The 27,681-nt window shown below is 45.7% G+C and overlaps 1 protein-coding gene across 2 annotated transcripts in view; it reads right to left on the reverse strand.

The window, feature by feature from the left end:
- Positions 1-24,194, reverse strand: part of PRDM6 (PR/SET domain 6) — a 105,240-nt gene extending 81,046 nt beyond the window's left edge. For both annotated transcript variants that reach the window (XM_043912251.1, XM_043912249.1), the window contains exons 1-3: positions 24,063-24,194; positions 22,956-23,547; positions 13,662-13,969 (exon numbers count right to left, since the gene is read on the reverse strand). In XM_043912251.1, the coding sequence (XP_043768186.1) occupies positions 13,662-13,969; positions 22,956-23,532 (885 nt within the window). In that variant the 5' untranslated portion in view covers positions 23,533-23,547; positions 24,063-24,194. The remainder of the gene's footprint in view (positions 1-13,661; positions 13,970-22,955; positions 23,548-24,062) is intronic.
- Positions 24,195-27,681: the final 3,487 nt, after the last annotated feature.

Raw genomic sequence — 27,681 nt, forward strand, 5'->3', positions numbered from 1 at the left:
AAGGACAAAGAATAGGAAGCAGTCCACTTAGAAAGAAGCAGCAGACAGAGGGAGGAGAGCTGTGCTTGCAAGTACTGTCGGCGGCTGGCTGAGACTCCCCTTGGAGCATCCTTCCTCCCAACCTCTAACTCTCTGAGTATTAACTATCTATGTCCCAGGGTCAACTTCCTCCTCCTTTCCCTGGTCTTCCCAGCAGGAACTTCTCCTTTCAAACTGCACTTTTTGGACACTGCTCTCAACTGGAATTACTCATGATATCTGTGCCACGCATAACTCACACACAGCAGTTTCTCCATAAATGCACTTTACTGAATGCTGGGGAGGTTAAATTTTCTGGGGATGATGAATGTGGAGTCCATGGTCCTGAACACAAGGTGGGCTAAGTATGCCAAGGGTCTGAGCTATGGGGTCTCTGGGAAGATAGCTGGGCTGTGCCTGACAAACCAAAGCAGTGACCACCAAGGAGGGAGTGCTCCCAGCCAGGTCCAGAGGCAAAGTCTGGGCTAGAGACTGGAGCCCTGTGTGATATGATGGGAGCTCAGGTCTGAAAGCGAGAGGGGGCAGGCGACATAGCTACAGACTGGTTCAGAGCAAAAACTCTGCAGTCCACACCCTATGGAAACCCTACCTTGCCTACCTAAACCTTGGGTGAGTTACTTCTCCTTCATCTGAAAAGCTGCTTCATCTGAAAAATACCGTAGTAGTCTACCTTATTGGGTGATTTTGAGGGTTAATTAAGATAGTTCCTATAAAGCTCCTAGCAGAACGCCTTGCACAAAGTCTCAGCTTAAATGTATTAGCTCTTATTACTGTGGTCAGATCAACAGTGTTTCCAGTGTCAGATCATTACCACCTTACTTTTTACAGAAGTAGACTCTAAAAGTGGATCTTAGCACCAACTGCAGCTTGTGTCTAAGATGTCCCACTGCAATTTTTAATACCTTGTTTATAAAAGTGTCACAGATAAGATTTGTTTAGACATTTTAGTATTTCAAATGAGTCACAAAGTTGAAGAATAAAAAGAAATCTTCTTTTGTTATTAGCAACAGAGGATATTTGGCTTTCAGTAATGGATATTTCTGGCCAGAAGCTAGGATACAATTTAGGATTCATATTTAGACTGATTTTTTTTTTTACAAAATAATTTGTATGCACCATTAACTTTTACTTGAGTGATCCTCCAGTTTGTTCATATAAAAACTCCAACTCTAAAAAAAAAAGAAAAAGATCAACAGTGTGTATTAAGTGCCTTTTATGTGCCAGATACTCTGTTAGTTGCCAGGAATAAAAATATTTTAAAAAGCTATTACAGGGACTTCCCTGGCAGTCCAGTGGTCAAGACTTTCCCTTCGAAGGCAGGGAATGCAGGTTCCATCCCTGGTGGCAGAGATAAGATCTCACACGCCTCACAGCCAAGAAGCAATGTCATAACAAATTCAATAAAGATTTTAAAAATAGTCCACATCCAAAAAAAAAAATCTTAAAAGAAAAAGCCATTATAGTAACTCCAAAATGTTGACCTCATAGGTCAAGAAGGACAACCAGAGCACTGTAAGTTAGGAACAAGGAGATACTTATTTGAGGAGATGTGAGGTGAAGATGATTAGTGAACTCAATTTGAAACAATGTCTGGATATGTAAATGGAAACTTCCCACAGACAAGTGAGGATAGACGATCCAAGAGAGATGAGTGTGGGAAGTGGCACCAATTGAAACAAGAGCAGGTAAGCTCTAATCAGCATACAGACTGCATGCTCTCTCAACCAGCAGAAATGCGAACCTGAGGAGGAAGACCGAAAACAACCAGCACATTTGCAGATAAAGTTGGCTGCAAACTGCAAATATCATGCAAGCATATGGCCTCTCTCTATGATCTCAGGCTGCACAGACGGGGCTGGCAGGAGAAACAGAAAGGACAGTGCCATCGGATGTAGCACTGCTAAGAGCCAAGGGAGGGAAGGTATTGCTTGCAGTCACATAGCTCAGACCCGGTGAGAGGTGGAACTCAGGACCTATGAACCTACTGAACACCTTTCAGCAGGCCACCTCCTCCTGAAGCACACCCTGATTGCTAAGGGGCTAATTACACGCTGCAGTCGACATGCTGTGGAGAGCCTTCTCCTTTTTGGCTGCTTCCTTATACCTGGTCAGGTAGACTTCAGAAAAACAGAAAAGATGAAAATCAGGGAAGTCCATTTTCCTGTCTGTTGAAGTGAAGTGTAAGTCGCTCAGTCATGTCTGACTCTGCGACCCCATCGACTATACAGTTCATAATTCTCCAGGCCAGAATACTGGAGTGGGTAGCGTTCCCTTCTCCAGGGGCTCTTCCCAAACCAGGGATCGAACCAGGGTCTCCTGCACTGCAGGCAGATTCTTTACCAGCTGAGCTACCAGGGCTGTCTGTTAGTAGCTCTGTAATATTTATATCTTTTTTAAAATCTATCTACTCATCTATCTATTTTGGGGGTGGGTGGTAAGGGACAAGACTAGAAATGCCCATAGACTAGCCAAAGTGTAGCAGAAATGAAAGCAAGGGTAAGACTAGAATTCACATAGGAACAGATGAGACCAGGTATGAAACGGAAGCAGAGAGATGCTGGATTTGCTCAAGAGCATCCAAGACAAAGAAGAAAGCATAAAGGGAAGTGGGCAACCCAGGAGTAAGGCGGAGAAAGGTAGAGCCTGGCATTTCATATTCTTCAAGTGCAGTCCCAGCACCACATGAGACACTGGTTCAGAAAATAGGTGCCTAAGTCCTCCTGCAGGACAGAATCAGAATCTTTGGGGAGCAGCTCCCCAGACTGAATTTTGCCGAGCTCCCTGTACCTGGAGATTCTTATGGATGTTAGAGTTTAAAAATCAGTGAGCTAGAAGAAAAAGCACTGAAAATAGAGTTATTTTTCCTTTCTTATTGTGGTAAAATGCACCTGCTATAAAAGTTACCATAGTTTAGTAGTGTGAAGAATATCCACAATGTCGTACAATCAATTTCCAGAACTTTTTCATCTTGCAAAACTGAAACTTTACACCCATGATGGATTATCTGTTTAGTGGCTTTGCTAAAGCTCTGCTAGCTAGTATGGAGCTGATATCAACCCATGGAGCATAGATACAACCACAGGCATTCAGGTTTATGGGCAAGGTCTAAGCTGGTGCTTGTTAAATAGTTTGACTATCACCTCCATTGGATTACCAAAGGAAAAACTCCAGATACCATAAGAGACATGGTTAATATTCAGTAAACATATATTAGAAAAAAATACTAATTTCAGATTAATTTTTGTTCTCTATGACATGCTTCAGTATTTACATTTACTTTTTTCATTAAAACTTGCTCTGTCACTTGGAATTCGTGCTTTACATACATTTTATGGTTAACACTGACACATATTCAGGAGTTGTATAATGCACTATTATGTCAGTATTCACTGATACACACACAGCTACAGACATGTTTATGGACAGTGGCAAAGGTGCCATTATGCTGACTTGTTGCCCTTTAACATTTACTGACAAATCACAATACGCTGGGCATGGAGATGTTTTTCTATTCAGAATTCAGTATGTGGGGGCATACCTACCTAACGACTTGCTCCTGATCAGAGTCAAAAGACCTTCAGGTTTAGGGCCCTTTGTGATTTTACTGAGTCCGTCCCCTTCCACATCGGGAGTCAATTCTCAGTTGTGAGAAGTGTATCACACGCTCAGTCACCTCCAACTCTGTGCAACCCCGCGGACTGCAGCCCGCCAGGCTCCTCTGTCCATGCAGTTCTCCAAGCAAGAAGTGGGAGTGGGTTGTCATTTCTTTCTCCAGAGATCCTCCCCACCCAGGGATCAAAACCGCAGCTCTTGTGTCTCCTGCACTGGCAAGCGGATTCTTTACCACTGCATCACCAGGGAAGCCCTCCACACTGTATAGTATCCCTTTAATACATACATTTGTTACCTGAGAGCAGTGCTAAATGAATTTGTATTTCACTACTTTTAAGCCTGATTTTATAGTAATTAAATCCAAGCTATTTATCATGGTCTACCATGTACAATCTTTTGGTTTAACAAATAACGAGATTTTTTATAACTCTATGCAGAGTCCACTAGTCTTAAAAAGTATTGTTAAAACCCTAACTGAAAAGAGAAAGATCTCTTTTATTACACAAACATCACAAATATTGTCCCTCTAATTTGCATAGTAGTCAAATATGGCTCTTTTTTCCATATGGAGAAATAACAGATATAAAGAAATTAAGTATGTTCCCTGAAGTCTCATATACAGCTACATAAATAGAGTATTCTTACTTAGAAAAGCATTTCAAAGAGATCTGATTCTTTTTTGTTAACACCTTGATCTATTAAAATAAACACAAATTTTTTTTTCCTTCTTCCCTGAGGATCATTAAAATCTTCCTTTAGATCCCAGAAAAACACTGGTCTTACTAAGATGGGCTATCAAACATATGAATATACCAGTAGAAATGCATCTATAGTATCAGTGGGGTCTACAGATTGAAATTTCCCACCAGGAAACACAGAGATCAAACGATGGAACTAGACACAAAATCTATTCATGGGTGAGCCAAATTTAAACATTTGCAGGAACTTCCATGAAAATAGTGCCATTAGTTGCTGCTTTAAAAATGTGTTTTGTGGTATCAAGGAAATAGCACAAGTATCTTTACTCAAACTGTTATTCAATGTATATACAATGCATATACAAACAAATGTATATCACATTATATAGTTTTCTCTCAAAAGGCTATTATAAAAATCATCATTAATGGCTACCTTTGGTTTATACTTTTATATAGTTTAAATTTCTCATGATAAGAATTATTTTTAATAGAAAAGCTCATTTCTACTATTTTAAAGTTTATAATTAAATTTTCTTTGTAGATTACCCAGGTCAAATTTTAAATTGCAATTAATCTTAATAAATTGAAATTAAGTGCTTTCCTCAAAAGACCAATACTTTTCAGGATTCTCTGCCCCAGGAACTATTTGTGCATTTCACACATCAAAAATGAATTTGAATACTAGTCTGGGACAAATACAACAGGTTCTAAAAACATTACACTCTAACATATAATTTATTTATGGTTTATCTACCATTTTGGAGTTTGCAAGGATATCTCAGAATTTAGTACTGCTGCTTTTGCACTAAACATTAATATTCCCAAGTGTGCTAACAACACTTAAGGCCCCAGTGCTTTACAAGATACTGAAAACATGACTTGATTACATTTAATTTGATTCCAATTAAAAAGCACTTAAGAACTTTCTAGTGAATTAGATTACACTGAATGTTTCTACAGACGACACTTCATTATCTGAGGCAGCTTTAATTTAAAACGATCACAGAGAGGGGAAAATACTGTTCATTTTAATAAAATGGGCTTAATCCCATATCATTATTTGACAAACATGTGTGTGAGGTGTTGGTTTATTAAATAAATGTACAAAGGGACAGGCAAAAACATCTATAAAACTGAGTGCCTCATTCAAAGATCTCTCAAAACAGATCTAGTGACACGGCCTCTAATTCTTAACAGAAACCAGAATACTCTGTAGAGAAATATTTAAATAAAAATGAAGAGATCATATCAAGACACAGTACTGAAAACAGTGCCTTTTGTACTGAATTTTTAAGCAGTGAATTTTACAACTAATTAAAAGTGAAAATCAACTTCTTACATACAGTATTAAGTAATAGTAGCCAAGTAAGTGCAAAGTGTCCCCAGGCCACAACGTAACATCTTCACTTTAAAACAAGGAACTACCTTGAGATCAAATTATTATATATTCAAATCAGGACAAACGAACAATTTTTTGCCTTCCCCACAGTGTTAAACAATTTTATAAAAGTGTTATTCTTTTACAAACCCTAGTTTGTGTTAGAGTTCCAAAAGGGGAAAATTATGATTAAAAACAAATGGCTAAAGTTATTTTGTACTAAGCATAAACTGCACGGCTAGCTTTCATTGGACAGAGCTCTGCAGACACATTTGGCATGCCTATCTCTGATATTTCAGAAATAAAGACAATTCTGTGGTTTGTGGTTAGTGATTAAGCACCAAGTGAACTTGTGTCTGTTCATATATAGGAAAATCTGCAGCATTTTGACTGTTTCACACTTGTAACAATGTCTTTATTATGCCTTCCAGAATTAACTGACCTAAAATCCAGTGACTCTACGATATATCTATTGGATAATTAGAACTCTAAGGACCAACACATAAAACACATTATTGACTTTTAGATCTTCAATCAAACAAATATTTACAGCTGCAATTTGCAAAAATTATTTCCACTTAAGTTGGCAACATCTCAAAATCTGTGCTGCTGATCTGAAGCCTATCAGGATTATCCATATCTTCCCCCCAACTTAGAATTAAAATATAAAAACAATGTAACAACCTTTAGAGCAAACTGGACCTACCTACCCTCACAGCCTAGGTGAATCTCCTCTGAAGACAAGTGAAACTTCATAATTATAAGCTTCTTTGAGATCAGTCTGCCTGACCTTGAGACCAAGAACAGCAGAGGGGTGAGGAATAGTGACCTGGTTTAGTGACCAGTAGCTACAGATATCAGAGAATGTGCTTGTTGTCAATGATCAGTGCTGAAATCTGTCTATACCACACTGGAACAATCAATTTTGTAAATGATTGCAATAATCAAGGAAATTGCCTAATTTATAAATCCTTGCATACAGCATTTTAATGGATTCCTCCATTTTAATGCTGATGCCTTCTGAGCTCAATGAATTGTTGTCCAGGCTGTCATTACACAAAATGATAAAAACATTCATCTGGTAGAGAAACCACATCTCATGGATATTCAGACCCTCAACCCATAATCACTCATTAGTGACTTCCATGAAAGTCTCACCCTGCTGAGCCCCAGGAAGAGTGGGCTTATTCATGTCTGTGCCTTGGTGGAAATTCCCTAGTACAGTTTGCAATTTGAACAAATTACCTTTCACTGAATTGTAACACACTGGATGTGTCTCCCAATTCTGACAGCCCCATATTTTAATAGTTTTTTTCTCTCTTTCCTTTCTAATGCTGGGGCCTTTTTTTTTTTTTTCCCTCACCACCCAACTCAGAGTCAGCAGGCTCCTCCACTCTGAACTCCCAGACTGTGAAGCATGTCAACACCAGGATGCTGGATGCTCTGCGGCAAATGGATGACATCCCAACTCTTACAGGTAAACCTACGGATGCGACCTGGAAGCCCTGGCTGCACACTTAGGTCTCTCCCTAAGACCACCACAAGGAGATTGCTCTTCTCAGTTAAACCTTGGTCAATTGATTCCAGCCAATAGTGTGCTGTCAGTACTTTACTTACTGCTCAATCTCACTAACCTGACATTTATGGTGCACTGATTGGCCTCTGTCAGTGGTGCTGGTTGTAAATTCACTTTGAAAAGCTTTGTGTTAACAGCCTTCAACCAGGCTCCAAGAAGAGCACGAACAGGCAGCCTGACAATTGCTCGACCTCCTGCCCTTATTACAGTGAGTAAATCAGGGTTTGAGCCATTAGGCTGGAGCCTGGGGCCTACACAGAAAGGATTGACATGAGGAAAGGTCAACCTCTGTCACACATGTGTAACAATTTGGATAATGGAATTCTGTAACTTATCTGAGTGAGGTGGCAAAGGCTTACAAGGAAAAGTATATGCTGCTCTGGCTGCTCTGGCTTTTATGCTAAGTAGTTATACCAGAGTCTGTATTTCTTGTGTAAATACACAAGGAATGTCTGAACTCATGAAATCTGGGAGTATATATGATTCTAAAAAAGAAAGAAAGAAAGAAGGGGAGCAAGGCGGTCTCATAGTGGTTTCATGCACTGCATTTTTTTTTTTAGAATGGCCAAACACCAAAGTATCACATCTACCCTCTGAGAAAAGAGGATTTTGATACTGTGGACATATGATCTCTCAGCTGAGTAAAAGATAAGATTTTCATATTCAACCAAAATTTTTTAAAACTCACATTATACAACAACTATAAATGGTTTCTGGGTAACACAGTAGATTTCCTTGAATAAGTAAAACTGCCTTAATTGACATATAAAATTAAAAGGCTCCCCTGCAGGTTTCTCTGATGCAGTGTTACCTAAATCGCATTTTCATCATATCACTTGCTGCCACAGTGACTGGGGAGAGCAGATTTCATCTGTCCAGTACCTCCGCAATTCTGATTTTAATTTCCATTCTCTATTTTAACCTCCATTCTCTGTTTTTCCCAGTGTGGGGGAAAAAATCATACAATATAAGAAAATATGCAGTTAGGGACCACAAAAAACTTAGGGATTGTTTTCTCCATGTGGACAAAATGCTATCAAAAGAAGCAATCTATAAACAATAGATAAACTGAACTGACTGATCAGAAAAACAGTCCTTCAGATATAGAATACATCATTCTTTATAAAGCATTTGCAACTAAAAAAGTAAAACACTGTAGAGTCACATGTATATTTGGATTAAACTTCACTAACATGAGAATCTCCAAATGGCTGTTATAATTTTTTTTTAACAGAGTCATTTTTGGACTTAGAAAATTTGGTACATTTGGTACATAAACCAAGAGTATCGGGACTTTAAATGACCTTTTCAAAGCCAGCCTTAAGTACTAAGTTTTTATTTTTAACACAATGCTGGAAACCATTCCAAGAGGCGGCAGATGGTTTTACAGTTTATGTAAAACTACAAAATGCTCATACTCGATCAAATGGGCACCACTATAAAAGACATCTTCAAATCAAATGAGGCAAAGTCAACGAGATACACCAGCTGTTCCTCTGCATAATTAAAAACATAATAGTAACATTACTATGATTTGTTTTGAAGGAGAATATTTGGATTTCATGAAGTCAATACGTTCAAAACTGAAATGACAGTCTGCTATATTAAATGATAAATTGCTAAGAAACATAACTTTTACTTCAATACAGCTGTGATAGCTACATAATCCTGTCCCCTGGTACTTTGGTGAATCAGGCCAAAATGAACCCAGGTCTATAGAGCAAAATATGGAATATGCAGTTACAGTACAATCACTGGAAAAATTTTAAATAATTTTAATTGAATTTTTAAATTACTTTATTCAATTTAAAATTATTCTCTTCAAGTGACTTTTTACTATCTAAATATATACAAATGTGTACAGTACTACACATGGAACTGGTTCACTTATGAAAACATACATAATACATTTAAAATATGAGATCAATTCATTTCCTTCTAGTACCAATTACCTGTGATGGCTTTGAAATATAAACATTTAGTAGCATGCAATATATTTTTAATATTGGTTTTCATTAATGTCTTTTTACCTAAGCTAAATAGTAATGATGAAAAATAGACTATTTGCTTCAAAGTAAACCTCTTATTAAGTCTAAAATATTATGGCACAAAATCAAACCACAAAAAGGACCACTGTATATTATCCCCCTTGATTTTCTGAAGAAAAATAATGAAAGTCTCTATATAGTACAAACAAAAATGAGACACTCAAATTAACCTAGGCAAAGAGAAATTCTATAAAATTAACTCCAAAGTATTGCAAAGTACTCCAAGTTAGTGTAATTTCTAATACCTTGACTGTAATCCTAACAAGTTACTACATTATTTCAATTAACAGAGTAACTTTTCTAGGGTGAAAATAAGTGCAATTTATTTTGTCAATGTTGTTAAAACTTCTTGTCAGATCAACCTTTGAGTTGAAAGGCCTGAGTAATTCTAGCCTATCTTAAACTGTAACTTTATTTTAAACTTCCGTATTTTCTTCCAGTAGAATTTAAAGTATACACTGTGTACATTCCTCAGGTCCAGTCATATTAAATTCTGATGTTAAGCAGAAAGGGGAAACCATGTGCGGACTAGATTAATTTATCTCAAGGGAAAAGGGGCACATTAATAATGGAGATAATGTTTTCATAAATGTTGGAATCAAATGTGCCTTTTCACTTCTTTATTAGAAAACACATTAGGACAAAATTATCTCACTCTCATCAATAAGACCTAGTTGCTGAGAAAGACTATGTTTTCTTTGCAAAACATTTAGAAAGATTTTTCCCATTATGGCCAAATAGCTAGAAATATATCATGCATCCAAGTCTGGCTGGAATAAATGTATACAAGCAAGGCAAGAGATTATTTAATCTATCCAGTTATATTTCTATTTTAAGATATCTAAATTCACAATTTTTGTAAAATACATTAAAATTCTGATTCTAAAAGAAACTGGCCCCCCAAAATGATAAATTTGACTTTTAGCTTGTTAACCTCTTTAAAGCACACAAAAAAATTTTGCCTTGGATTATTGCTAAAAACGAAAAATTCTTAGAATTTCCCTAAAGAGGTACCCTAAAGAGTCAAAACATAATGAAGGTAGTGGTATGATATTTAACTTTCATAAAATTATATTTTTATGAACCAGCATTATACACAAAGAAAATATTAACTAAAAGATGACATCACACTTACAAACCAATCAAGCTCTCCATAGCTGATATACTTTAAATATTAAAAAAAAAAGTCATTTTTCTAAAAAAAATAGAGCTTTTAAAAATTAAACAAAAGGACTAACTAAGGTGAATCTGTTTCTGTAATAAGCCTTCATGTGTATAATAAAGTCCAACCATACTAAAAACAATGAACTGTAAACTGAAACAAAAATCCATCATCTACTTGGAAACAGTGATGGGAAAAGATTAGCAATCCATTTATTGTGCTGAAATAAAGATAAGTAACCTTAGTAAGATCCATCAGGATCTGAGTATTGAACTCTACATATAAAGACATTTTTTCATCAGCAAGTGAGGAAAAAATGTGAGAAAGAGAAACGATTCCAGTTAACATTTACAATGCAATAGTCATGATTCAATTCTTTTAAATTTTTCAAGATCTGCTTTACGTTGATCTGTATTCTAGAAGGTATTTTTAAAAGTATGTTTTCAAAATGGATAATTACCACATGAGTCATTAAACAATTATTGCCAAGAGTTTCCTATAGACCTACAGTGTGTTCCAATTACTGATTCTTTCTAATATAAAAAATATAATAATTACAATTCTTTTCACAATAAAATTTAGATTTGAAAAGAAAGACTAAAGTCTAAGGAACAATTCAACATTTAGAATTATGTTATAAATGTAACTTAATCCAAATAGTCACATTTCATAAAAGTAATATATTATAATGCTTAAAAATTAAAAATAAACTTATACTTCATATTTTAAAAATAATTATACTAGTAAAAATCTGAAACCTAAGTTACCTGACCTCAGTCAGTCGCATTTTATATGATCTCCCAGAAGTCTGATACATTTTACATTGTCACAGTTTTAATATTTCTTCAGTCCCCTAAAGGCATGTCATTATAACTATTATTACAGATGATAAAAATAAACAGATTATGTCCTTTTTAGAAGTAGACCATTCAAGCATAAACCCAACAAGTATTATTTTTAAACACAGAATCAAGTCTATGCACTAATCCCCAACACACTCAACTCACATACCTCAAGCAACAGATAAAACTCACTCTATCCACCAAAGCATCACCACCACCAACAAATTAAATTCCCTGGTCTCTTTACTGCAACAGAATTTTAACTTCATCAAGTACAAGTAAAGGTACAGAAGAAAGACTCCACAGTTTTCAATATTGATATAAAGCATCATATTCTACCTATACAGTGGTTTCCTGCCAACATCCCAATCATTCAAAGCCTTTGAGGAAAACAAAAACCAACAATGACAATAAACTATGGGATTTTTTACATGATTGTGGCTTTGTCCCTGGCACTCTCAAAATAGATAGGCACTGAACTCAAGGCATCAGAGGGCAATATAATAGCTCTCAGTTTTAACATTTTCAGATAGAATAAATCTGTACACTAAACAATTGCTTTACAATTTCCTCAGAAAAGTATTGGCAGACCTTCAACTGTATGGTACAGAGTTCCTAATAACACCACTGGAACATGAAAAGTGCCTGGAATTGTTTTACAAACTTTAAACCACACTGGAGGTTACAACTAATTAGTCAGAAACAAAAACCAACTAGGAAACGTTTCAGAACCAGACGCTTTATTTCCCACTTCTCAGTTTTTCCTACCCCAAAATGCTAATGTCTAACTTGCCTCAATGTATCAACCATTTTCTTCTGCCCCATTTCCCTATATAAAATTATGTAAAAAAAAAAAAAAAGCACTATTTGGTAACGTAAACATGCTTCTATGTTCCCCTCATTCAAGAATCCTAATCTGAAAGACTGAAAATGTAACTGTTTTCCAATAACAGTTTAGGTGTGAATTGGAACCTGGGAGCCTGGGCCCAGTGCACCAGTGGATAGCTGTATGGTACATAGCCTAACAGCTACCATGAAGTCATCTTGGGCTGTTTGTCTATGAACTCATGGATTTAGCTCCTCCTCCATCAAAGGTGGCTTTGCAGACACAAGCCATAGTAGCCCACTGCCAACAGTCATATAAGTGTTCTGGAGACCAAGTCATAGTGCTGGCCAGAGAAGGTGCTCAGCAAAAATCTGAGCAGATTATTGAATCCCATGAGTTTAGTTAGTGACTACAAGGCAGCTTGCAATGGAAATGGTCATCTTGCAGGATACTGAGCCAAGTGTGGGGTGCAAGCTGTTGCAGAAATGACCCATTAATGGAGCCCTAAGGTCCATGACAACTTGGCCCCTGGCGTTTAAAAATGTTTATTTTCTGGCTAATCCCATTCCATTATATTCCCTGGTCTCGGTCAGATTTACATATCGCTTAAGGGTAAGATTTATGGCACCTTATTTTCACAAACAACTCTCCACGGTAGGAGTATCCAAAATTGGTGGGGGGAGGACCTATATTAAGAGTCTTATCTCTTTCAGAATGGACCTCAGTAATCAACCATGAAGCTCTGAGACAAATCTCAGGTTAATATGTTTCAAATACATTGTTGATTTTTAAGTAACAGCATCAAGTAAGATTGTACTGTTGAAGTACTATCAATTGGGTTACACTGAACCTCTTCAGAGTTTTTCCTACAGTATGATTTTCTATCTTTGTTGAAGCCTGAACAATTGTACTTTGTCAGAGAAGAAGCAGAATTTGTGATTTCTGATTCACAATATAATCTTCCTTTACTTTGGGCACTTTGAAAGTCGTGGGATGTGTTATAGTCTCTTACACTTGGCGTTTACCGAATTGTCTGTATTGGAGAAAATGAGCCTGACTCTCCTTCCTTCTGTTTATGCTTATGTTCCTTCTTGCCCAGTGGACAAACACAAAAACATGTTGGAAGAGCTTAAAAATAGGACACAAAATTCACCTAGCTCACATCCCAATGCCCAACCGCCTCTGTTCTATTTCCTCAGGTGTTTTCTCTTTTTCTCAAGATCAAGGGAGACCAAGGGTCAAATCTATCGCAGCTGGACTGGAAGTTTGTTAAGGTGATTCCATCTTCAGAAACCTGTAAGCCTGGGCTACTTCCTGGCTGGGCTGCTATGGGCACCTCTTTTGCTGCAGGTGCTGCAAATACCAGATATTTGCATGACCAGAGAAATCTTGTCTCCACTGCCCTCTGGGGAACAAGGGAGGTTCTATATGGGCCTAGACTCTGCCGGGTGGCAAGGTCCTGGGTGGCCAGGCGACTTACCTCCCAGAGATGCTGTGTGTTCCTCACGGCGCCGGCCTGCACCTTCTCCGGGGGCAGGAGCACGCCCTGGAAGGGCCCGATCCAGGTGCCCTGCTGGATCCTCTGCGCCGCGCAGATGCCGTAGGCCAGGCCGGGCACGGTGCTGGTGCACAGGCACACCTCCCTGGGCAGGTCCCGCAGCCACTCCGGCAGCTCCGGCGGGGGCGCGGCGGCCGCGGCGCTGCTGGTGCCCACGAGCCGGCGCAGCGAGTGCAGTGGCCCGTGCATGGGGCACTCGCCATTGCGGTTGTCCGCGCACATGTCGCAACCTGCCGGAGACACGCGAGAGGGAGGGGAGGAAAGGGAGAGGGTTAACCCCTGGTAAGCCCCGAGACAACAAGCCTCCCCGCCCGGGTGAGCCACCTGCGAGGGAGGTGACGCCGCGAGGGCGCCGAGGCCCCTGGGAGCAGGGGGATAGGTGGACTCGATGCTCTCCCTTGGAATTCACCGCGCCCAAATCCGCCTGGTACGGGGTCGAGACCCCGCGCGCCCTCCACAAGCCTCCGGAGCCGTCCTCCAGCCTGCGGAAGGCGTCGTCGTCTCCAAGAAACCGACGGGGACGGCTGGCGGCTTCTCCTCCCGGCCTCTGCCCCTCTTCCCTCCCTATTCCCTCTCACCCTCTCCCCTATTCTCGTTCTCCGTGGTGTTTCGAGGTGTGTTTATCGTTGTACCAGGAGGAAAGTGTCTCTCGACCCATCTGGGATCTCGGAGAGATTCTACCTTGGTGGCTTGGCTATGTTTGGTTTTCCTTTCTTTACGAAGAGACTTTCAAAATCACCAGAGCAGACGTACGACCTTACCCGCCATCCCTCGACCCACGCTCTGCTCCCGCGAGAACGTCCATGAGAGGGGGCGGAGCCGGCCGCGGCCACGTGGAGCCGCAGTCCCACACCCCAGCCACAGAGGGCGCCCTGGCGCTAGGGTCTCTCGAGCGCTGCGGCGGCCCCGGCTCTGCTGAGCAGGTGGGAGACAGGCGGGATGTTCTGGCGGGTTTGGGGTGCCCTGTGCTTGCGTGCAAGCTCGTCCCAGAAACCTTCCCCCCCTCCCCGAGAAAAAACGAACAGCAAATGTAATGATCAAAATAATGGGTCTTTAATGATGAAGATAAAGTTTCCTTGAAGAGGGCCCTAAATCCCGCCCAGACGGTTAATACCGAGGCTAAATGCGATTTTTTTTAACATTATAAACTAAGTGAGAGCTTTAGTGAAGCCTTCAGAGCAGCCGGCGCAAGAGGGGACCACCCCTCTCCCCCACCCCCAACCCCCGGCCTCACACACACACCACAGCCTCTGGGGCGGCTGGCCGTGAACGCCCGGTGTCCCTCGACTCAAACCGGGCAGGAACAGGCCCGGCAGCCGCGGGAAGCAGGCCTGCGGCGACCATGCTGTCGGATCGCAGCGCCCTCCGGGTTATTAATGGGCCTGGCGGAGCCGCCGTGTCTGCGCCCCGGCTAGGCGGACCTGCCTCTGGGACGCGGTCTCGGCGCCCGTCGGCCGGCGACACCGGCCTCTCTGGCCCAGCCTCCCTGGGGAGCCGCGGCGCCCCTGCACAGCAGAGCCCTGTGGTACTGGGCCTGATGTAGGGCGAGCCCCGACTGGCAGAGATGGCAAGATCTGGGCAGCAGCGGATGCGCCAGCACTGGGCGACGGATCAGCCTCTGGACACTTGTGCCCAGCCTTGGTCACAGCCAGTCCTGGTGGATGGCCCTGGGTGTACTCTATCCGTGCTGGAACACCTGAAATGCCCAAAGAACTCGTGACAAATGAGCCATGGGGCAACCTTCGAGGAACATCTGATGGCAACCCAGCTTGGTGAGTGATCCCCTGTTTTCCTCAATTGCTTCACAGTGAACTGAAGGTTGACTACATGAGCATCCTATCTCAGTGAAGAAGGGCTCCAGCCCTCAGTCGGCTACTCCACTTCTCCCCAAAGACCCCAGGGAATGAGGGGACCTTTGACTGGAGCTTCTTGAGGGTGTCCCCAGGCCTCTCAAGTGGAAAGTAGCAACCCCTTTCTGCAGGTAGTGCAGTGATCGTGCCCCTTGGACTGCCATCACACAAAGGACCCCTCTTTCAGCAACACAAACTAACCATCAAAACTGTGCCAGGCTATGTTTTTGACCCTCGGGCCTAGATGGAGGGAGTTATTCTCAACTTCTCCACAATGTACTCACTTCTCACGCCTTCTCAAGTTCCTGATTGTGAGAACAAAAACTTGAAGACGAAGGGGGCATGGAAAGACAATAAAAACTCACAATTACCAACTGCCTATTATGTGCCAGGCACCCATCTTCAACCAAACAGCCACTATATCATTGTAATATCACGATTCCCATTTTGCAGATGAGGCAAGTGAGGCTTTATGAGCAATATAACTTAACCAAGGACCAGAAACTTAGAAAGGGGCAGAGAAAGATTCACCATCAGGTCCACCTGACTCCAAAAGCCTCCAGATCTAGAGATCTAAGATTAATGAAAGCCAGGAGAATTGTATATCCAAATTTATAACTCAGACAATAGAACTGAAATATTTCACTGAAGTCATTATTTGGCGGGGGCGCTACAAAACTGTTGTAGCATGACTGAATTAAAGAGATTTTTCTCTTTTCCACACTCTGGGGTTTGGGAAGGTTAACTTAAGAGGATGATTTAAAAAGTAAGATGATAATGTCCATAATTTTGAATTTTAATGCCTAACTTCAGAAATGGCCTTTCAGCACCTTAGCAAAAATAGCTTAAAACAAGAGACAATAAGCAAAGGCAATATGCCCATAAAAGTAAAAATAAATCACCCCGGGGATTTGATTAACAGACCTTTCCTTTCTAGTTGGCTCAATGAAACAAAGGGTGAGAAGAAAGAGCATTTGGTATTCACTCCCTGACAGTCCATGCCAGAGATTCTGTCAACCTACAAGATTACCACAACCTGTAACATCATACCAACTACATCAGCAATAAAACAAGGAGCAAAGGTGCCAACTGCAGCCACCACCCATACAAACAAGCATATTCCTGTTTTTTGTTACGCGTGATAGAGTATGGCTAGTCCTTTCTCAAAGATTTCTCAAAGTGCTTTCTCCTCTAAGGCACTTCTTCAACTTAGGAACTTTCATTTGTCTCCATGAAGTGTTAAAACATTAGTAGCACTCCGCAGTGACAAGCAGAGGCTCTCCCAATATGTAGAAGAATACTTGCAGGATAGGCAATGCCAATCCACTGTCATTAGTCCGTCCAGTAAAAGTTATCATCATTTATAAATGACTTCAAGCTACTTCAAAATATTCTACCCCAAAAGCTGACCAATTACATCAAAATACATGTTAATCCTAACAGTACTGTTTCTTAATACAAACAGCTTCTGTCACTGAAAATATGTGACTTCTGACTTATGTCTCAAGAGTCCCAAAGGAGCCTAAGGATGGCTAAAACAAGTAACTGATTACCTGGGGTTGACAAATGTGGCCCAAGTGGACAAACATTCTAGATAGCAAGCCAGCAACACCTTCTAGTGTCTTCTAGATAGTAAGCCACCAACACCTACATGAAAAGATTTGAGGGAGAAGTGGGCTAGATGCCTAAACTACACATAAAAAAATATATAGGTATTATATATGTAATACATGTTACAGCATTCTAGGCCAAACGATACATAATAGGTCTACTTGTATTCATAAAGAAGAGGCAAACAAATGTTCCGACTGTCTCTTAGGCTCCTGAGAGAGATTATACTCTCCAAGCAAGATATTTGGAAATGCCATTATAGCACTGGGGAATATGAGATCATGGTCTCTATCTTGAACAGATCTTTTAAAGCTCCTGTTTATTGGTCTCTGAATGAGGAGGAGGTATCACTAAGTTAAAGATTTGTTCACCCTCTGACTTCAAAAGGCCAGACCAAGTGGAGTGAAGAACAGACTTTCACTCTTAGCTCCTTATCCTTCTGTACTGTTTGGATGTTTTTACAAGAGCACGTGCGGCTCCTGTAATTGAAAATGGATCTCTTTTAAGGCAAAAGGGGCAAAGGAGACCAGAGTCCTCTGGTATCTCATTTCTCATTCTAGGAAAGGTGAAATATACTGCGTTCCAGGGCCCTTCGACAGGCGTGTGTGGGCGCAGGCGGAGTGGGGACCCCCGGGGACGCGCCCGCCACGCTGGGCCTTCGCTCCCCAGAGTCTCCCCGCTGCTTTCGCCTGACCTCACGCGTGTTCCGGACAGGGATCCCGGGAGCAGCTGAAAAGCCTGCCTCCGCGCCCGGACCGCGGTAACCGCCGAGCCATAAATTCTCTGCGACCACCGCCGAGGTCGCCGCCCTCTGTCCTGAGGCCGAGCCCCGCGGGGCCGGCGCCCATCGATCCCTGCCCGGCGACGGCGATGCGGCCCCGGGAGTGCCGCCCGCTGGCAGCTCCGCGTGCTTCGTGCCGGGGGGTTGCGGGGGGGGGGGGGGTGGCGCGGGCCCTCAGGGTCGCCGAGGGGGTCAGCCGACCCGGACCTGGGGCCGGTGGAGTGCAGTGGCCGGGAGTCTCCCGCACGTGGGTTCGACGCCCGACTCCAGCGCGCACTCTCTAAGCTCTGTCCGCGCCCAGCCGCCGGCTGGCTGGGATGGTGATGGACCTTGCGCGGGCTGGACGCCGGGCCCCTCAGCACTAAACCGGAATGTGGAAGTCCTCGCCCCCCTGGCTGCCAGCGAACGGCTCTCTTACTAGACCAGACGATCGCCACCACCCGCCCGGCCCCCTTCCTCCCCTGGGAAGGGATCTTCTAGGCTTCCCGGAACCGGGACTAGGAGCGAGCGGATCCAGAGGAGAGGCAGGCCAGGAAGGGGAGCCGCCAAGCGTGGTCTCCGCGGGGTGGCCCAGCTCGCGGGGAGCCTTCTGTGGGACTCTTTCTAGGCGGGTTGAAGGCTTCCCCTGCTCGGCCTGGCTGCCGGCTTGGCCCTGGGACCAAGAGGGAGAGACAAAAGGGGGAGGGAAAGAAAGAGAGGAAATGTGATTTTTTTTTTTTTTTTGGTCTCCCGATGACTGTATTAATAAATTAAATGGGAGCGCCAGTGTGTGAGGGCGAGAGAATATTGCGCAGAGATAAACCTCGCCGGCCCCTGCCCCTGCGAGGCCGCCATATACAATGCGGAGATGATGAATAGGATGCGCAAGAGGAGATCGAAGCGGGTCTGGGCCGGCTCCACTCTCTCCTACAAAACTATAGGGCAATTAATTGTGGCTTGTCCCCTCATCCTTCATCTCCTGGTGGCACATATCGATGGAGATTACTGCTGATGGACCATTTTATCACCTTAAATAAACAGTCGCCACCTCTCCTAACCTCAATCTAATATATGGCTCTATGTTCAGTTTCAGGGCACTAGATAACGGATGATGTAAAATAGCTAAATCATGTGTGTTCCGGGATGGGGCCTGGGCCTGCACACAAAAAGACAGAAAAAGAAAAAGAACGACACAAAAGCCCACACTCCGACACCGAGCCGCCTCCCTCCCACCGAGGACCCCGTCTAAAATCTAAGTCGCTCGGGGCCATTGACAGTGAGGAGTAGCGCACCGAATATGTCTTGATGTCAGGAAAATCCCACTGGTTGGGTTATTGAGCTCGGGAGCTTCCCAAACAGGACAAGCGTTTTTCAACTGGGTGGGAAGAGATTAGGGAAGGTCAGAAAACACTCGTTCTCCTTTTATCTTTTGGCCCTGACCTCTCAACTAAACAAACCCCAGCTTTCCTTCTCTCTCCAGTATCTCTCCCCAAACCCTTGGAAAGGATGGTGCTTCCAAGAGGGGAGCCTCGGGGCCCCAACTCCTACACCTGTGCTCCAGCCAGTGCTGTTCCCACTGCCGTTCCTTGCACAGCAGGGCTCCCCGAAATATCTGAAGAGATGGAGACCTCCTGCTGGGGAAGCTGCGGAATGCCGGGACTCAATTCTCCGCAGAGAGACCCGGGACAGGCTTAGCTCCCACCTCTCTCCCAGGTAGAAGGGAGGATGATCTTAATCAAAAATTAAAAAGATATGAAGAGCAAAGTGGCTCGGCCAGCCGTTTGTGAACAAACAAGCGTTCAGCGCGCCGCTTGGCTGCTGCTCAATACCTTCCAAGAAAAGTGACAGGGTCTCAAGGCACTGAGCTCCCAGAATCCAAGAAGAGGCTGCCGCTGCAACAGAGCCTGACGGAATCAATGGCTTCAAGCAAACTGTCAGCAAATGAGGGCAGTAATACAGGAAGAGGACGGAAGGTCCCCCATCTCCCATTTACCTTACACAAGTCCCACCTGACTTTAAACAGATGCAAGAAGAGGCAACTAAGCATTGAGACATTCAGTGGAAAGTGTACTTCAATTATAGAATAACTTCATACACAGAGTGAGATATATACTAGAAGAGCTCACCGGGCTAGGCTAGATAGTTTCTGCTGTTTTTCTATCTTTTTATGTGTGAAACAGAGCTGCCTTCACTATGCCTTCACACCCTTCACTATGCCTTCCCTATGGCAGTTCCCATAGATGCCAATACAGTTTCAAGTGAAAGGAGTGCTACTGATTCACAGGTGTTACTGCGTTGGTGATCCCAGGCAAGTTACTCTTCTAAAGGAAAAAGACAAGTCTGGAGGCGCCTTTGCCTTGTTAAAAAAAAAAAAAGACAAAACGACTCAATACCCTTTTACATACAAAGTAATAAAAACGAAGCAATGCTGAATGGTCACTTCACAGAATTCTTTTAGAGGGAAAGGGCAACAGACTAAAAGGAAAACTAGGAAGATCTATGCACAATAAATTAATAGGTGATTCCCTTCTGCCCATCTCTCACCCCACCCCCACCCACATACAACCTGGGAATGGGGTGAAACTGTTTTTCACCATCTTTCAAGTGATATATCAACTTCCCCTGCCAGGAAAAAAAACGTTTCCCACTGTATGCATTTCTGATGTGTTTTGATCCTCTAGTTAGATTAAACTCAATTGCTTCTCACTTTGTCTTTGTAAAACACATCTCCTGGTTTCAAATGAGTGCTTACTCTTGCCCAGAGAAGTTCCTGGAAGCAAGGCACACCTGGTCTCCCGGCATTACACAGCCAGCCACCTCAGCTTTCTATTTTCTTTCTCAATTGCCTTTTAATTAGAGAGCAACAAGAAGTGTAGCTCTAATAGGGGAATCTGACTTCCTTTCTTTCCTGTCCTTGCCTCTGCACTTTGCCCACTGAAACAGTCCGGTCGACTCAAAAGGAGATATCAGAAGATTAACACAATAGGAATAATTTAAATAAATCATAATTCATTTCCTCCAACCAGGAAAAATGGTACCTAGCCAATAAACTGGTTTAACAATCATATTATTAATTAGGACTTTGTCCCAGTTCTTTCTCTGATTAGTCCAGGTTTTTCTCTGATGGGAATGCATTAAACCTCAAGATTGCACTGTAAACACTATGGGGAGCTCAGCATACAGACAAGGTTTTGGGGATGCACTGCTGGTGTCTTTTCCAGCACTGACTTAATTCAGAAGAAAGTCTGCAAGTTTGATGAAGCACTTTCAGCCCACAGTGACTATACTTCACCGAGTGGTAAGAAATACCTTTTTACTAAAGTATTAGCTTTTAATATTTTTATAGAAATGCTTTGAAAACAACACCATCAAGGAATTCAGTAGGCAATAAGTATTCTTTTTTGAAATCCATCAGACAACATAGCTTTGTAACATTTTCTGGAACTCTGAAATAGAATTTCCTTAACTGCAGAACAAATTTGAATCAAAACCCTCATTGTAAACCCAATACTTTAGCCTCAGACTCTAGAAAGGAAAAACGTAAATACAACTGCTCTTATTAACAGTAATTGTGTCCATTGAAACAATTATCTCCAACTATTATGAAAAGGTTAATACATCTCAATCACTAGGATCATTCCCAGTGTTTTAAATCAAAGTAATAAATTTGGGAGTCCTTTCACTAACTACAACCTGTAGTTATTTTGTTTTTACAACGAATTAAGAAGCTTGCAGATTGGTAGACATTCTGTAAGAAGGGACCTGATCAAAATAGAATGATCATACACATTTGTAATCAACTTTGCTCACAGAGAAGCTAGATGAAGGAATGAGAGGAAGAAAGTAGCTGAGTGTTGCTCTTTCAAATCCTGAACTGCTTTCAACCTAACTCTCTTAACCTGCTTTAATGATCTCTCCTGGGGTCTCCGGAAGTGTATTTGCAACTTATCCCAACACAGAAAGTGTAAACATAGCATAACTTCTGAAATGACCAAAAAGAATTGGATATAAAACATAAATAATACATTCTTGATGTTCATTTAGAGTTTTACTTTAAAGCGTCAAAATGGAACTACACTTGTGATAAGGGTTTGAAATTGTGAATACAGGACGGGACGCTGGAAGAAAACTGATGCTAATTTAGGCATTTTCCGTTTACTTGCGGACAAGAAGAATACGCTTCTTATACTAAATTACTATTACCCTCATTTAAAAATAACAGTGTGTGAGCCCACAAGCGTGGCTACGGACTGTAAATGTTTGCAGGATCAAGGGTGCACGGAGAATGCGGGATCCGCAGGAAACGACCCTGGCCTGAAATCATGAATGTTTTCTCACTAAGTAACTGGCATTTCTTTTTCTTTTCCTTCTTCCCTAAAATAGATAGTAAACTTAAGAATAATGCCTGCCTGCAGGGAGAGACTGACCCAGTGCCATCCAAAACTCCTACTAGAGGTCCGGCCTGCCAGCAGCTCCTGGCTGGTCCCCCGACAACCCCACGGTCGGAAAATGAACGGACACAGTTACCCCAGAGGTAAGACAGAGAGAAGGAGAAATCAGCCCTGGAATCCACGCTCCCCAGAACCGCTGAGAGTTCCTGTCTTATCCCTCGGAAAGCCAGACCAGGCCGGTCCCGGGTCACTCCCAACGCGCGCTGCTAGAACTCGCCCGGCGCCGGGCGCAAAATGCCGCGGCAGGGCGGCGATCGGTACTGCTCGGTCCGCGGGAAACCTGGGTTTAAAGAATCGGGACAGGGAAGCAGGGAATGAGAGAAGGGGGAAGAGGAAACCCATGGGGGCCACCCCGCCATCCTAGCCGTTCTCCTTCCTTCTCTAATCCAGAAAACTTTGGTCACAGTGATCTGGGAGGTACGGGCCCGCGGCCCGGACAGCCAATCACCCGGGGTCCCCTTCATCTGATGCGCCTCCCGGACGGGCGCCCGCTCTCGACAGAGCCAGCTCCCCGAAAGAGAGCGCGCCGGCTGCTGCTACGTACGGTTGTTGGGGTCGCTGGTGTGCTGGTTGAGCGGGATGATCTCCATGCGCTGCTGGCCGTACAGGTAATAGTCCAGCTCCTCCGCGCTGCAGCGGAAGCGCGGGGCACCCCGGCCGTCCCCGCCACTGCCTACGCACTTGGAGGGCCCCGGGCCCGAGGTGGCGCCGAGGCACAGGTCCTTGGGGGGCAGAGGCTCCGCGGCGACGGCGGCCAGAGGCGCGAACACCGGCAGCTGCGCCACCGGCAGGGCCGAGAGACCGGCCAGCGCGGCGGCTGCGGCGGCGGCAGCAGCAGCAGCGCAGGAGGAGGCAGAGGAGGCCGAGGTGGAGGAGGAAGCCGGAGTGGACGAGGCGGAGGAGAGCGAGGCCGGCCGCGGGCGCAGGCTGTCTGGCTGGGGCTCAGCGCGCTCCGGGGGTGGCGGCGGCTGGAGAGGCTGTGGTGCGCCCAGCGGACCCGCCGCACCGCCGCCCTTGAGCGGGCCTCCGCCCCCATGCGGGAAGAGTTGTTGCCAGTGTTGCAGATAAGCTGGGTCCACTTTGAGGAAGGCCGAGCCGCCGGGGTCTCCGGGCTTCAGCATGTCCGACGATTCAAGCTGGGGACAGAGAGCAAAGAGATGGGTGCTCTTTGAGCCGGACTCAGGGCCTGGTGCGAGAGGGGCGGGGAGAACCGCAGCCAAGACCCTGGAGCGAAGAGTTTGAGTCCTTGGCTCCGCCAGCGGCAGCCGGGTTTGGCGGCTCCCTCTTCTCAACTCGGTTGGGGCGCAAAGTTTACTCTGAAGCCGCGGCGTCGCGCGGGGGTAGCTGTGTGCACCCTGCCTTGCCTCCCCGCCCGAGGCGCCCAGCGCCCACCCTGTACTGTCGAAGCCGGGTGAGAGAGCGCTTCCCCGCGGAACTCCGCGGCAGGACTCAGCCCCCGCCCTCTGCCGGCGCTCGAAGCCGGCCCGAGCCCGAGCCCGAGCGGCGCAGCGCCTGAGCCGCGCTGGCCTCCGGCGCCAAGAGGCGGGACCGTCTCGCCACCCCCCATCCCCCGCCCCCGCCCCCAGCGGGGGACCTCCAGCCTCCTATTTCCGCGGCCCAAGACCCTCAGCCCTAGACGAGCCACGCTTACCGGAAAACTCGGAGCTGCCCGGCGGGTTTGTGCGTGCGCGCGTGTGTCTTGGCAAGCGTGCAGGAGAGTGTGCGCCCCCGGTACGCTACATGCCCCTGGGCAGCGCGGGAGCAGAGCGCTGAGATCCGGCTCTCCGGGACCCTCCGGGGCCACAAGCCAGGGATGTGGTGGAGGCCTGCGGAAGGCGTGAGAGCAGCTACTCCGAGCGCGGGAGTGCGGGGCGGACCAGGGCGCCGGACCGGACCAGGGCGCCGGACCGAGCAGCGGCGGCGGGCTCTTGGCCGCTACCGCGTCCCGGCTCCTCCGCTCCACGCTCTGGCAGCCTCCCGGCTGGACACGTGGGTTTTACGACAGCACAAAATACAAGTGTGTGTGCATGTGTGTGTGTGAGAGAGAGAGCGAGCGAGAGGAGAGATGGGGGTGGGGGGAGGCGGGAGGCAGGCCAGAAGAACCAAGGGGAGGGGAGAAGGAAGAAGGAAGTTCTAACTCGGGTGTATCCACACACAGCTCTTGCGCCTCTCTCGCACAAATACCCGCTCAGCCCTCCCACCCCCCACTTTTTTTTTTTTTTTTTTTTTTGGCGTGACGTCTCCGGTTCGCCTGTTGTCTCTTTCTGACCATGATATATCTTTTCTAGGTGCCGGCTCACTGCCCTGGTCCTGGAAGCAGTGGAAACGCGGAAACCGGAACGCATCTCTGCACTCGCTCGGGTGTCGGCATCCGGGCGAGCGCGCGCGGCTGGGCGAGTGGGACCAAGTCCCGGCAGTGGGTTTGCGCTTTTGCAGGGCTCCGTTTTTCTCAGGAGTACTGCTGGGTGCCAGAGTCGGCTAGCCCGCCACGCACTCTCTAACATAAATCTTGGTGGAGGTGGGAGTGAAGGGGGAGTCCGGGGTGGGGTGGGTTGCAAGCTGCAATGAAATTCAGTCGGCAGTCGAGGAGGCTGTCTTTGAGAGGTGGAAGGCGTGAGACCGAGACGGTCTCTAAAGGGCACCGGTCCCGGCGGGACTCAGGCCTGGCCGTGGGGCTGAAAGGAGGCTGCAGTGGAGGGAGTCTCACAGCGCCCAGCCCTCAGCCCACCCGCTCTCGAGTGCCCTTCCTGGGAGGCTGGCTCCTTCTCCCTTTTGGCATGCAAGGGAAGTATCCCGAGCTACGTCTTGTGGTACAAGTGCTCCGGACACAGGCGAGGCTTATTTGCCCCCGGAGGGGTCTCTCGCCCCCCAAAACCTGGTGTTCGAGGTGCGGGGTGGGAGCGCAACCCCACCCCCATCTTACCTCCTCCCCGCGCCTCGGACCGTGGCAGCCCTTCCAGGCGTGGTTTCACATCCAAGGATTAAACACCCGCCGCCCCCAGCTCTTCAAGGCATTCACATTAGTCAGGTAGGCAGAGGGCACCGCACCGGCTCGGGCGCTTTCCCATCACCAGAGTTCTGTCCACACCTCACAGAGAAGAAATAACATTCATCTCCCCCACCCCAAACAAACCAATTTACTTAGCACCTGCCACTCTGAACAATTAATAGCCATTCTTTCCTGATTTCCGCTTGTTTCTTTTTGTCTTCCCACGACTCATTTCTTCGGAGCCTGGGAAACGCGCTGTTTAGACTCTGTCCGGGTCTCACACAGGATGCCTCGGTGCTGGTTGGTACGGAGTTGGACCGAAAATATTTTGACTGGCGTCGCCGTGACAAGGTCATCAGTCATCCCTGAAGAGATTGATAGGACCCTAGTTTAAGGCAAACACCGCGAGGGAAAACCCACGGTGCTGTGGACCCCCGAGGCGAGTCACGCAGTCTCCACCGACTTTGAAAGACTCCGTCGGGAGGAGAGGGGGAAGGGCTAGGCCCCTTTAATTCATCTGCCCGCCGACTGCCGAAGAGCAGCCGTCCGTTGGGCCACGGGAGAAGAGGCATACTGTCTTTCTCATGTTCTTTTTCTCTGTCCTCTGGAACAAAGGCAGAGCACCGAGGCTCCGAGCCCGGACACCGCTGCCACGGTCCCGCCGCCGCCTTCTTTCTGTGCAAACCCGCTACTTAACAAGTGCTCGGTCCCCAGAACTAGCCGTCCCGAAGAACTCCTCCTAAAACTACCCTCCAAACACACTTCAGAATCTCAGGATTTGGGAACTGGCAACTACTGGCAACAACTCCCAAGGCCTCTTGCCGCCCACTCTCTGGGAAACCCCGAGAGTTCCCTTCCTAATAAGACTAGCTGACCGTCTGTGAGAGCTTTCGACAGGCCAGGTGCAGGCAGAAGCTTCAGGTCCGCCCTGCAACCACGCGGAGAAAGCTTTATCATTCACCCCATATTATGGATGGGGACGCTGAGGCTCAGTCAGGTTTGGTAGATTGCCTGAGGTCACATTAATGAGTGATGGAGGCAGATTCAAACCCGGGTCAGTGCATCTTCCTGCCCACACTAGTCCGGAAGGACTGACGCCAGATGAGTATTGGGGCACCATGGGGGGAGATGGGGCGGGGGAGGGAACGGGGAGAAGTAGAAACTAGCCGAGCCCATCTCTCTCTCTGCTCCCGTGCGGTATTCCTGACCTGCCAGATTTGAGGACCACCCTCCACCCCCAGCGGCCCCAGCGTGCTCTGCAACGGGACCCAGGGCTCAAAGGCCTTAGGGAACCAAGGGTTAGCTAAAGGAGTGGGTTAAGGTTAAACGGGGCGCTCAGAAGGCCGGGAAGTCCAGGAGCGCACGAAAAGCTCTCGAGGGGAGGGTCGCGGGGATCCGAGCCTCCCCAGCAGGCCCGTGAGGCGGGGCGGGGCCCTAGCTCCCACTGTGATCTGCGCGAGGTGGGCAGCGGCTCAGCAGGGGCAGAGGGTCGGCGCAGTCCCACCCCCGGGCGCACCGTCGCTGCCTACTCGGGACAGCAGGCGCCCCGGGCCATTTCCCGCTCACCCAGCTGATCCCGGACTTCTTTGTCACAGGCCACCCGGGCACGTCTCGGAAGTTTTCAAAAAGTGAGCCCACCGGCCTGCACCCCCTCAAATCCGCGCCCCTGCTCTTCATTATTTAGAAGACCAATGAAACAAATCACTTCGACCACTTAGGAAGCGATCAAACCTTTATAAAAATCCATCGCTCCCAAATCGATGGGTGAATATTTGCTGGGAATTTGTTCCAGAGGAATAAATAAGGAGCGTGAGTGTATTAAATGCAAACGGGGGACACGGTGGTGTTTTTCTTCATTGATTAATGACCTCTAAAATAAAACAAGTGGGAAGAGGAGCCAGGATCGATAAATTAACTACCCAAATTCATCATTTTCTCGAGCATTTTTTTTTCCCTCAGAAAATTTTCCTTGGGAAGCCATTGGACCCTTAAGCTTGGAGGGGGGAACTGGTGGGTGGGGATGGGGACAGGGCAGAGGGGGAGAGGCAAGAAGGGGCAGGAAAGCAAAAAGAGAATTCTGTCCCCGGGACTCCCTGATTTCGTTTGACATACAGTTTTAAGGTTTGCCTTTTATATTAATATTTGTTTTTTCCTGATGGAGGAGGGGAACAAATGGTCGGTTGCCTTTGACAGGACTCCAATAAAGAATTCAGCAGCTCTCCCCTCTGCCCTCCATGCTCCTTCTTCCAGGTTTAAGGTCATGGGTGACTGAGTTAATAAT

Source organism: Cervus elaphus, chromosome 9, assembly GCF_910594005.1.
Source record: "Cervus elaphus chromosome 9, mCerEla1.1, whole genome shotgun sequence".
NCBI classification, from domain to species: Eukaryota; Metazoa; Chordata; class Mammalia; order Artiodactyla; family Cervidae; genus Cervus; species Cervus elaphus.